This window comes from Jaculus jaculus, chromosome 11 (assembly GCF_020740685.1).
Source record: "Jaculus jaculus isolate mJacJac1 chromosome 11, mJacJac1.mat.Y.cur, whole genome shotgun sequence".
In the NCBI taxonomy this organism is placed as follows: Eukaryota; Metazoa; Chordata; class Mammalia; order Rodentia; family Dipodidae; genus Jaculus; species Jaculus jaculus.
Genome location: NC_059112.1, coordinates 18,037,606 through 18,050,608, shown reverse-complemented (window position 1 = coordinate 18,050,608; position 13,003 = coordinate 18,037,606). Strand labels below are relative to the sequence as shown.

Below are 13,003 nucleotides of genomic sequence, written 5' to 3'. Positions count from 1 at the left end.
GAAAGACTGGAGAGGCAGTGGAGGCCAGCCAGGGGTGTGGGACAGCTCATGCTACATAGAGGTTTGGAATTGTATGTTGTGATGAAGGTTTGTTGCACGGTGGAGCATTATGAGAGCAATCCCTTTGTAGTAGGGTCATGTTTGAAAGGAGCACATCCTGAAGAGATGCTGGAGCCATTGTAACAGTCCATGTGAGAGGGGAGAAAAAAAAAAACAAAACAGGCTCCTGCCCTAGGCAAAACCATGAGGGTCTGGAGAGCTTCCAAGACAAAAAGCTCAAGAGCATGAGAGAAAAGATGTGCGTGGCAGGGCATAAGAAGGCTCTCGTACATATAAATGTGCCCATCAATGGTGTTGCTCATTGGATGCTAAGTCCTCCCCACTTCTCCTGAGAGACATGCTGGGGTTACATGCTCTGGTCTCTTAGGGTGGGGCCTTAAAACAAGTTCAAAGCCATAAGCAAAACTAGAATTGTTCCTTCTCAACAGAGGAATTCAACTATTGATGCAAGATCCTCTGGATTTCTCCCATGATGGGAGAGAGGGCTGTTTCATCAATTCAGATCCTGAAAGGCCGGAAGGAGCACAGAACACCTGCAACATAAGTGAGGAATGAATCCATGTGGGGCGGGGGGGGGGGGGGGTTGCCTGTGCGTGTGATGTATGTACACGTGTGTGGGCAAGCCCCGTGGAGGATGTCAGGTGTCCTCCTCCGTTGCTCTTCCTCTTTATTTCCTCCAGATAGGGTCTCCACTGGACCTGGAGCTCGCCCTTTCACCTAGAGCGACTGCCTCTCTGCTCCTCTGCGGCAGGGTGGCAGGTGGGCATGGCCAGAGTGGGCTGTGGGTCCTCTTGCCTGCCCAGCAAACACTAGTACTCAGTGACCCCTCCCCCAAGCTAATCTGTGTGATTTTAAACCACTGGTATTTGGAGATTTTTTTTTTTTTTTTTCTGTTTCTCTTGTTACAAAGAAAAATGTTGTTACAAAAGATAACAGGGGCCGGGCGTGGTGGCACACACCTTTAATCCCAACACTCGGGAGGCAGAGGTAGGAAGGAGGATTGCCATGAGTTCAAGGCCACCCTGAGATGACAGAGTTAATTCCAGGTCAGCCTGGACCAGAGTGAGACCCTACCTCGGAAAAAAAAAAAAAAAAAAGATAACAGGGAATAAAAAATAACTTTGCGAAGGCTTATTTTTGCTATTTTTATATAAACTTTGAATATAAGAGTGCCTACTGGGGGGTGCTGGAGAGATGGCTTAGCGGTTAGGTGCTTGCCTGTGAAGCCAAAGGACCCTGGTTCGAGGCTACATTCCCCAGGACCCACGTAAGCCAGATGCACAAGGGGACGCACGCATCTGGAGCTTGTTGTAGTGGCTGGAGGCCCTGGAGTGCCCATTCTCTCTCTACCTATCTGCCTCTTTCTCTTTCTCTCTCTGTCACTCTCAAATAAATAAATTAAAATAAACAAAAAGTATTTTTTTAAAAAAAAAAAAAAAAGCCTAGAAAATATTCAAGGGGGAAGAGAACCAAAACCCAAAGCAATTCCAAAACACCTCGGAAGACTCCCCGCGAAACGGCTCCCCCCATTTGCTCTCAGTCCACCCTCTGTGCACATGTGGTACAGTCTCTCAGAAGAACGACCTGTCCTCTCAAGCAATCATCATTTGTCCACTATGTCAGTGATGAATGGAGTGATGGGACCGGGTGGCATTATCAAGAGGGGCGTGGGCGTGATGTGAGAAAGGACATTCTTCGATAGTCAGTCAATGGGAAAGCAGAGAACCATGAGCTTAAAGACACCAAACAGAGGGAAGACATGACTTCCTCACCGCAAAGTCTGGCTCGAGTAGACTCTCGTTTCAGGTACAGCGCGCTAGACGAGAAGACCTCGGAGCGGTCTAGGACAACACGCTAGTCCGGGAGGGGAACGGGGAGAGGAGATCGTATTGCAGGGAGGGGAGGTCGGAGGGAGGCACAGGAGTCCCCGGGGGTCTTGCTGGAGGGGGGCCTGAGTCTCTGGACTCTGCATTTCACAGTTCCACATTCCATTCCAGAGTGCCTGAGACAGACGCGGAACTCCAGCCTAGGACTTTAAGAAGACACGTGCTCATGTCTGAGGACCCTATGATGGGGAATCTGCACTAGAAAGGCAGAGTTACTAAAAGAATTTGAAGATGGAAATATGGGATAAGTAAGGAGGTCATGAAAAGGTCATGGGGACACAGTTTTTTGGTATGAGAACCTGGAATATTTTTCATTTTAATATAATGTTCAAAATACAACATGACGGGCTGGACAGATTTCTCAGTGGTAAGACACTTGCCTACAAAACCTAACAAACTGGATTCTATTCCCCAGTACCCACGTAAAGCCAAATGCACAAAGTGGTACATGAGTCTGGAGTTTATTTGCAGCAGCTAGAGGCCCTAGCATGTCCATTCTCTCTCTCTCTCTCCCTCCCTCCCTCTCTCTCTCTCTCTCTCTCATCTTTCTCTGATTGCAAATAAATTTAAAAACATCTTCAATACAACATTATTGGTAAGAAGAGTTGAGGTTCTTATTCCAAATTTTTGTAAAAGCCACACTGCCAGAAATGTGCTAATAGAAGCAATCCCCATGGACACCAAGAGAGTACTGTGTGAATGTCAAGTAAATATCGCATCAGATCTTGATATCCACAGCTGGACAGGAGCTTCGCCTTCCTAAAATTAACATATACACATTGACTTATGAAATGTAAACATCTAGAACTTACAGCTTTTATGAACCAGTCAATCAGAAAATAACAGGTTGTTTTCATGAAATAAAAAATTAAAGGCCGGGTGTGGTGGCGCACGCCTTTAATCCCAGCACTCGGGAGGCAGAGGTAGGAGGATCGCCATGAGTTCAAGGCCACCCTGAGACTACATAGTTAATTCCAGGTCAGCCTGGACCAGAGTGAGACCCTACCTCGAAAAACCAAAAAAAAAAAAAAAAAAAAAAAAATGAAGGCCAGAGCCGGGCATGGTGGTGCATGCCTTTAATCCCAGCACTCAGGAGGCAGAAGTAGGATTGCCGAGAGTTCAAGGCTACCCTGAGACTACATAGTGAATTTCAGGCCAGCCTGGACCAAAGTGAGACCCTACCTCAAAAAAAAAAAAAAAAAAAAATTAAGGCCGGGAGTGGAGGCGCATGCCTTTAGTCCCAGCACTCAGGAGGCAAAGGTAGGAGGATTACTAGGAGTTCGAGGCCACTCTGAGACTAAGGAGAGAGCTCCAGGTAGCCTGGGCTGGAGTGAGACCCTACCTTCAAAAAAAAAGAAAAGTTAATGGAGGTTTGGCGTGATGGCTTAGAGATTAAGGTGCTTGCCTGTGAAGCCTGAGGACCCAGGTTCAAGTTTCTAGGACCCATGTAAGCCAAATGCACAAGGTGGTGCATGCATCTGGAGTTGGTTTGCCATGGTGGTAGAGGTCCTGGCATGCCCATTCTCTCTCTATCTGCCTCTCTCTCTCTCAAATAAATAAATAATTTTTTTTAAATTGATGGAAGGGCTGGAGAGATGGCACAGCAGTTAAGACACTTTCCTACAAAGGCTAACAACGCAGGTTCAGTTCCTCAGTGCCCACGTAAAGCAGATGCACAGAGTGGTGCAGGCATCTGGATATCTGCAGTGGCTAGAGGCCCTGGTGGGACCATTCTTTCTCTCTCTCTCTCTCTCTCTCTCTCTCTCTCTCCAAATAAATAAATTAAATATATTTTTTAATACTAATGGAATTAACACAGCTGGTCAGGCAGGAAAAATGTGGCAACTGGTACAATGGGGGCATGTCTGTCTGTCATTGGGGAAACCAACGCCTCTCTGAATGGAGGAGGCCTGCTCCTCCACAGGAGGGAATTCATGCCTGATACTGATAACCTGGGTGAAAGTCTATGGCTGGGTTGGTCATAAGCCTTGATGAAAAATTAATGTAGGGCTGGATAGATAGATGGCTTAGCGATTAAGGTGTTTGCCTGCAAAGTCTAAGGACCCATGTTCTACTCTCCAGGTCCCACATAAGCCAGATGCAAGGTGACACAAGTGTGCCAGGTCACACATGTGCACAAGGTGGTGCGCGTCTCTGGAGTTTAATCACAGGGGCTGGAGGCCCTGGAGTGCCAATTCATTCTCTCTCTCTCCCTCTTTGTCTTGTTCTCTCTCTCATTCTCACTCTCTAACATTTAAAAAAAAGGGGGGTCCAGTCTAGTGGGCTTTCCTCAAAAAAAAATTTTTTTAATGTAATTAGACCAGCAAGATTTAGCCATTTATTTCCAATTTTATCTAATTCCATACTCTAATGAATCCTAATTCATATCATTAGTAGCTAGGCATAGTCATAGTTTTTCTTCAACTGCCCACCTTTCAAACATAAGCTATCGTTCATTTAGAGAAAGACAGCAAGATGCAGACACAAGTGAATGGCTGTCCCCACATCGTACTCAATTGCTGAGCTCTGCTTGGTTAAAACTTGGTAAATGTACTGGGGCTGGAAAGATGGCTTAGTGGTTAAGCGCTTGTCTGTGAAACCTAAGGACCCCGGTTCGAGGCTCAATTCCTCAGGACCCAAGTTAGCCAGATGCATAAGGGGGTATATGTATCTGGAGTACATTTGCAGTGGCTGGTGGCCCTGGTGTGCCCATTCTCTCTCTCTCTCTCTCTCTCTCTCTTTCTCTCATAAATAAATAAATAATCTTTAAAAAAAAAATTAAAAACCTTGGTATGTACCATTCAGAGTGCATGTTCAAGGTCAGCTTTCTCAGAGTGAGACAGAAAGCAGACATGGTGATCCCAGATTTCTCCTCCAAACCTTGGTTCCGTGGTACATGGTTTGAAAACCAGTGATCTCCATGCTGAAGCCCAGACCCCTGACTATGATGTGCAGGGTCCAGGGGCATTTGGGGTGAATCCATTTAGCTGCATTTTCTTATTATCCACTAGTGCCAAATTTCCACCTAGTTTCTGAAGACTAGATGTTTCACAGAGTGACTGGCTCTTGCACTCGCTACTAGCCGGTAACATGGATTTCTGTTGAGCTCACCGCAAAGCTTGAAGCCCCCTAGGAAGCCGTCCCTGCCGAGCTCATAGCTTCTTGCTTATTGCTGTCTTCAGCACGCGCCCTCACTGAGACACCCTCTCCTCTCAACTGTGAGCAACTGCGAACGCACTGTTTTAACCATCCTTGAATTGTCAAGGACTTTTAAAGTGCCCACCACCTAGTAATAGTTTTAAAATATTTATTTTAGCCGGGCGTGATGGCGCACGCTTTTAACCCCAGCACTCAGGAGGCAGAGGTAGGAGGATCACCATGAGTTCAAGGCCACCCTGAGACTCCATAGTGAATTCCAGGTCAGTCTGGGCTAGAGTGAGACCCTACCTCAAAAAAGCGAAATATATATATATATGTGTGTGTGTATATATATATATATATATATATATATATATATATATATATATATATATTTTATTTATTTATTTGACAGAGAAAGAGAGAGAAAGAAAGAATAGGCACGCCAGGGCCTCCAGCCACTGCAAACGAATTCCAGCCGCGTGCGCCCCCTTGTGCATCTGGCTAACGTGGTCCTGGAGAATCGAACCAGGATCCTTTGGCTTTGCCGTCAAATGCCTTAACCATTAAGCCATCCCTCCAGCCCTGGTAATTATTTTTCTTAATATTTTATTTCTTTATTTACTTGAAAAAGAGAGAGGAAGAAGCAGAGGAAGAGAGAGGAGAATGGGCGCGCCAGGGCCTCCAGCCACTGCCAACGAACTCCAGACGCGCGCGCCCCCTTTGTGCATCTGGCTAACGTGGGTCCTGGGGAATGAATCGACCCTGGGTCCTCTGGCTTTGCAGTCAAGCGCCTTAACGGCTAAGCCATCCCTCCAGCCCTAGTGATCATTTTAATGAATGACCCATTCGTGGTGTCTGAAACTAAGGGGCAGACTTAAAGGCTACACTGGTTGGAACTCCAGACTTGCCCCAAAGAACCCACAACCTGGTAGCCTAAGTGACTGCTGGGCAGAGAGCGCCCTCATCGCGCGTGCTCGCGGCGTCACCCACCCACGAAGGACAGCAGCACCACCAGGAGCACGACCAGGGCGCAGACGCAGGGGATGAGGACGAGCAGGAGGAAGCGGAGCAGGCTGGCGGCCACCAGCTTCTGAGAGCAGCCCTCGCCCGCGCTCCTGCCATCAGCTCCCGAGACCTAAGGGAAGACAGAGAAACGTGGCTTTAATAGCACGAGACAACACAGCGGCTTGCTGGTAGGACATTTTAAAATGACAGCTATTCATTTCAGGGTAGTAGCAATCCCGAGATTTTGTTTCGTTTTGTTTGTTCTTCCTGCATGTAGTTGAGGGCATGGAATGAGTTGAGTTAGTCTCAACCGTAAGACGTCTCGACTTCTGAGATGCCTTTCGGTGCATCAACTTTCAATAAACCCTTGCTCCATTCTTAAATGTCTTTGCCAGTTTGGGAGTATTTCCAAAAGGCTATGAATCACCAGGGCAAGAATTCAGCTTGAGGAAGAAATGGAAGCAAAGGGGACTATCTGAGACAGTGGTACAATATTGGTATCTAGGTGTAGACAGGGCATTACCCAGACTTCATTTTTGTCTCATTAGTAACACACACACACACACACACACACACACACACACACACACACATGCCGTGCAGAAATCTAGATAAAATAACTTGTAAGCCATTCATCAGTCACCAAGGTTTAATGGTCACTGACCACGTGTAGCAGACAGCTTCAGGTTTGCTGAGATGAACTTCCAGACCAGGCACAGTTACGGAAGGAAGGAATTTATTTTTTTTATTTTTCTTTATAAATATTTTTTTAATTTTTTATTTATTTATTTGAGAGCGACAGACACAGAGAGAAAGACAGATAGAGGGAGAGAGAGAGAATGGGTGCGCCAGGACCTCCAGCCACTGCAAACGAACTCCAGATGCACGTGCCCCCTTGTGCATCTGGCTTGCATGGGTCCTGGGGAATCGAACTGGGGTCCTTAGGCTTCGCAGGCAAATGCCTTAACCACTGAGCCATTTCCGCAGCCCAGGAAGTGATTTATTGAAGCTTACAGATCCAGGGGACATTCCTTTAGCTGGCCTGCTTTCACAGGCCCAAGCAGAGAGAGAGAAGCCCCAGGCCAAAAAACCCTAAAGCCACACCACACAATTCAGGAACTCCAAGCACTTTACAGGTTTTTAGACTGGAATTTCATGTCCACCACACCTTACGGCTGAACCCTAAGATCCACCCAGTGACACCTCCTTTACCCAGGTGGCAGCAGATCTAAATTATAAACTGTAAGCAAATCCTGAATATATTGGGGGGCCACTTCTTCAAACTACCACACCATGCACTTAGCAAAAAGTCCAGCGACAAGAAAAAGATTGTCCTGTGTGCCAGTAAAATCCAAGCAACTGTGAGGACACCCCACGCTGGTCACCTTCCCCTCAGCCCATATGTGGTGAGAGATGAGGAGGTACCAGCAGTGGTGGCTCAGACAAAGTTCTCATCAGCAAGTGCTTTAAATTCAGCCAAGTTCTAGCTCCTCCCACCAGACTGTGGGACTTTGTTCACTACAAATGCCTGGCTGGAGACAGTGACGTATTCAACAGAAGTTGGAGATGTTACTGAATGGCCCTTCAAGTTCCCACAGGCCACTCTCCCAGTCCCTTTAATGAAAGCATAGCTTGTAATTCTTGGACTTCTCGGAGACTCTCATTTGTTCTGCTAATTGTCCCAAAGCTTGACTATTGTCCTTTCCGTAACCTCCTCCTGCACCGTTCTGGAGTCCCAAACTTCCTCTCAACTTGGGTCACACAGCTCCAGCACCTGGCAGACAGCAGTGCCTCTTTTCAACATGCCCAAGGTTACACTAAACCTTCCTTCTCTCTTCCTCTCTCTCCACACTGGCCCTCTTGTGATTGCTGTGAAGCTTCACAGGAACTCTGCTTTTCCAGCAGTCAGTTCTCCATTATCATCCCATGCCGCACATGCCGGAGCTCTTCCTCAGTTATAAATATCTGACTTTCAATAAATAATGGTCTTTGAGGGCCGGAGAGATGGCTTAACGGTTAAGGCACTTGCCTGCCTAAGGGCCCAGGTTCAATTCTCCAGGTCCCACCTTAGCCAGATGCACATGGTGGCACACGCATCTGGAGTTCGTTTGCAGTGGCTGGAGACCCTGGCATGCCCATTCTCTCTCTGTGTCTCTCTCTCTCAAGTAAATAAATAAATATAAAAATTTAAATAATGACCTTTGAGAGAAATCCATCCTATAGTCAACAATTCGCTCTAACAGAACGGTCCTGTGATTCCGTGGGGGCTTCTTGTCTGGTTGCAATGGGTTTGCTGTTCCATCGCTGCTTCGTTCTCCACTGTGAAATCAGAGCTCACTTGCAGGAATCAGAACTCTTCCCAGCATGCAGTGGCATTTTCCTTGAAAGGCATTGTTTGAAAGAACTTGTGATGTTCACCCGAGAATGGTTGAATTTCCCAAACTCAGGCCCATACTGACTTATTCCCTGCATGGCTGGCTTAAGCTAACAGGCAGTGTGAGACTAATCAGTTTATAATTGGCTCTCAAGCAGACAGGGCCTTAAAACAATATAATATGAGCTCTGCCACCGCACCTCAGTTACAGGGGCATTGGGCAGGGAGTGCCCTTTCAGGCTTGGGCATGACATTTACCTGCGTGAGACTGCAAGCCAACAGGCATTCTGCCACTACCTCTGTTGTCAAAATCAACTTACCTCACTTAACCAATTATTGAATGACTCCTAATTATAATGAACATAAAAATGATTGGTATAACAGTAATTCTAAACCAGTGATGTTTCTGAAGCTCATAACCTTATAGGAGAAACATGTAATATGTATATTCCAACTATATATATTCCAACTGTGTATATAGTCCATGTATGAAATATATGGAATGTGTATGTAATGTATATACGTATATATGAAATATATACAAGATATATGTGTTGCATAGTTCAAGGCAACAAATGAAAAGTACCATGAGTTTCATAGTTAAGGTGCTACAAGCATTCAAAAGATAGAAATGTAGTAGTATGATGTCTTGTGACCGATCATATGAAAAACAGCACCCGAGCTGGAGAGACGACTTAGCAGTTAAGGGACATGCCTGCGAAGCCTAAGGACTCAGGTTCAATTCTGCAGGTCCCATGTATGCCAGATGCACATGGTGGTGCATGCATCTGGAGTTCGTTTGCAGTGGCTAGAGGCCCTGGAGCACTGATTCTCTCACTCTCTCTAATAAATAAATAAATAAATAGGGCTGGAGAGATGGCTTAGCACTTAAACGCTTCCCTGTGAAGCCTAAGGACCCCGGTTCAAGGCTCGATCACCCAGGACCCACATTAGCCAGATGCACAAGGGGGCGCACGTGTCTGGAGTTCATCTGCAGTGACTGGAGGCCCTGGTGCACCCATTCTCTCTCTCTCTCTCTCTCTATCTATCTATCTATCTGCCTCTTTCTCTCTCTGTCACTCTCAACTACCTAAATTAAAAAAAATGAACAAAAAATAAATAAATAAAAATAAATCTCAAAAACAAAGAAAAATTTTAAAAATTAGTTTGGGGCTGGAGAGATGGTTTAGCAGTTAAGGTGCTTGCCCACAAAGACAAAGGACCCAGGCTCAATTCCCCAGTACCCATGTAAAGCCAGATGCAGAAGGTGGCCAAGCATCTGGAGTTTGCTTACAGTTGGCCAGAGGCCCTGGCCTGTCCATTCTCTCTCTCTCTCCCTGTCTGTCTCGGATAAATAAATAAATAAATCTTTATTTAAAAAAAAAAAGAAAGAAAGAAAGAAAGGAAAGAAAAGAAAACAGCACCCAAAGCAGCCATTGTTCTAAGACCCCTGCCCTAGCAGAGGCACGTTAGAGGAACAGAGCAGAAAAGTGCACCCAGAGGGGTAAAAGATTGCGATCATGCACCCCCTGGCACCCCTGCACAAATGACAGAAGAGGTGTCTTTGTTCAGGTGGTCACACAGAAGCCGCAGAAGGATACCGGTCACCAGTCACAGACTCACAGCGGCCCCGCGCTGTCTGGAGCAAGGAAAAAAGTCAGCGCTCTGGAAGTTTGTGCAAGTGCACTTCCAAAAGCAGCTGGCCTCCAGAAGCTGTACTGATGATCAGTCTAAATACTTTTACCTGTGACTGGGAAATAAGCAGCTTCTTTTATTTTTATTTTTTTTTTTAAGGAGGAGTGGGGAAGAACCACCTACCTTGAGGATATCACGGTTTGCGCCCCATCACCTAACTTTCTCTTGTTCGCAACAGACCCCCGCCTTTCACAAGCCTTGAGGCCCCTGTGAACAGAGCGCAGCCGGGACTGGGTAGCCAGGTGGCTGGTGCCAGGTGAGAGAAACAGCTTGGACTATTCGTAGCTCCCTCTCCGCAGGGCCTGAGCAGTCCTTTAATGCTCTCCCCTGAGGACAGGCCCCTCTGGAAGTGACCCTTCTAATCCTGGAGACTGTGGGCTGAGCTCAGGCGCAGCACTCCAGCCAGCCTGTACTACATGTGGCAGATCTTATTGGTTAAAGCCTCCTCGTTGTATTATTAAGAGCTGTATTTGTTTTAAAAGCTGTGCTTTGGGGCTGGAGAGATGGCTTAGCGGTTAAGTGCTTGCCTGTGAAGCCTAAGGACCCCGGTTCAAGGCTCGATTCCCCAGGACCCACGTCAGCCAGATGCACAAGGGGGCGCACGCGTCTGGAGTTCGTTTGCAGTGGCCGGAGGCCCTGATGTTCTCATTCTCTCTCTCTCACCTCTTCCTCTCTGTCACTTTCAAATAAATAAAAATAAACAAAAAATTTTAAAAAGCTGTGCTTTTGGTTTTAGTAACATAAAATGATACGATCCTTCAATGCATTTTCTCAAGTCAGCTTCCTTCCGTTGAGAGCCCTTCTCCTCCCCACCTTCCTTCCGTGGTCCTGGCTCTGGCTGACCTCCCAGCTGTCCTGACAGCTGCTGTCTGCAATCATAGGAAACATTCCACGTGGTGACCCCTGACCCTTCGAATCCTCCTCCAGCCTATCAGCTCGCTCCCTTTCGTTGTCTCTCTATAGATTCTGGGGTTCTTTCCCTCATGCATCTTGTACCAGCCAACCTGGGGTGAACACGACAGCTTCTCTATGTGTTTCTACACGTGGACAGTGGGGTGTGGCTATTAAAAAAGTCACCTGACAGAATTACCCGATTGCTGAATTTCACTCTCTGTCCTCTCAAACTGACTCCCTCCCACGCTTCTGTCCTCACGCTCTGAGGAGGGCCCACCCCAACGCCCACTTTACAGAAGATCTAACAGCACCACATAGAGATAGAGCCTCCTTCTTAAATCTGGAGTTAAACCCTGCTCCGTTCCGCAACGCTTCATCCTACGTAAGAGTAATCCATCCACTTTGTCCCAAATAGCATCTTTCTCCATTCCCAAAAGTTTTACATTCTGCATTGTCCTTTTAATCATTTGCCCACTATTGTTTAAAAAATATTTATGGGGCTGGCAAAATGGCTCAGTGGTTAAGGTGCTTGCCTGCAAAACCAGAGGATCCCGGTTCGATTCTCCAGGACCCATGTAAGCCAGATGCACAAAGGGGCCCATGCATCTGGGGTTGGTTTACAATGGCCGGAGGTCCTGGAGTGCTCTCTCTTTCTCTCTCTCTCTCTACCTCTCTCTGTGTTTTTTTCTCCCTCTCAATAAATAAATAAATATGTTTCTTTAAAAATGCATTAATTTATTTATTTGCAAGAAGAAAGAGATAGAGAAAGAATAGACACACCAGGGCCTACAGTCTCTGCAAACGAACTCCAGATGCATGTGCCACTTTGTGTATCTGGTGCTGCTTGGGCACTGGGGGATCGCACCTAGTTCCTTAGGCTTTGCAAGCACCTACCGTAACTGCTGAGCAATCCCTCCACCCCCTTACTCACTATTTCTCTCTCTTCCTCCCTCTCTCTCTTTATCCTTCCTACCCTTCCTTCATCCTGCCTCCTTTCTCTGGTACTACCGTCAGCCTTTCACCAAACTTAAAAGCTTGAGCACTTGGTTACTTTTATATCATCCTCAAGCTTGTATGCTATTATAATCACTGCCATATTTCTCTCCTTTTCCACCCAAAATTCTCTAAGAAGCTTATGTTTGTTACCTAAATTTCTTTACTAACTGCCTACTGTGATGGCAGTGATGTGAAATCACTTTTGCTATTTTACCAAGACAGTTTCTTATATTTTATTTATTTATTTATTCATTTGGGAGATAGAGAAGGAAAGAAAGAGATGGATAGAGAATGGGCATGTCAGGGCCTCCAGCCACTGCAAAGGCACTCCAGACATAAGTGCCCCCTTGTGCATCTGGCTTACGTAGATCATGGGGAGTTGAACCTGGGTCCTTTGGCTTTGCAGGCAAACGCCTTAACTGCTAAGTCATCTCTCCAGCCCCAAGACAGATTTTGTTTTTTTTTTTTTTTTTATGGTCTCCACATGTCTCTATCCAAGAGACATTTTCGCTGTAATGCCTCCTCAGTACTATTTGGGAGGTCAGTCTTAGTGACTACTACCCCTGTGAAGTACATTCTCCCTCTGCCCTTTCTCTGCCCAGTATTCAGAACAACACCCGAAGAGTCAGAAAAGAATAAGCACCTTTTGGGGGCTGGAGAGATGACTTAATGGTTAAGGTGCTTTCCTGCAAAGTGAAATGACCCAAGTTTGATTCTCCAGGTCCCATGTAAGCCAGATGCACAAGGTGGTATATGTGTCTGGAGTTTGTTTGCAGCGACTGGATGCCCTGGGGCACCCATTCCCTTTCTCTCTCTCTCAAATGAAAGATTAAAATTTTAAAAATGTTAAAAAGAATTGGCACCTTTTGAATAAAGGAATAAATTAAATAATCTGAACAAAATTTATTTTGTACACAGTTATGTAAATAACTTGTTTAAAGTAACATATCCC

The 13,003-nt window shown here is 46.1% G+C and overlaps 1 protein-coding gene across 1 annotated transcript in view; it reads right to left on the bottom strand.

Annotated features, from left to right (window-relative positions):
• LOC123464400 (atrial natriuretic peptide-converting enzyme-like) overlaps positions 1-13,003 on the bottom strand; it is a 108,445-nt gene that overhangs the window by 63,386 nt on the left and 32,056 nt on the right. Inside the window, exon 2 of the mRNA XM_045161241.1 lies at positions 6,078-6,222. Coding sequence (XP_045017176.1) covers positions 6,078-6,222 — 145 coding nt within the window. The remainder of the gene's footprint in view (positions 1-6,077; positions 6,223-13,003) is intronic.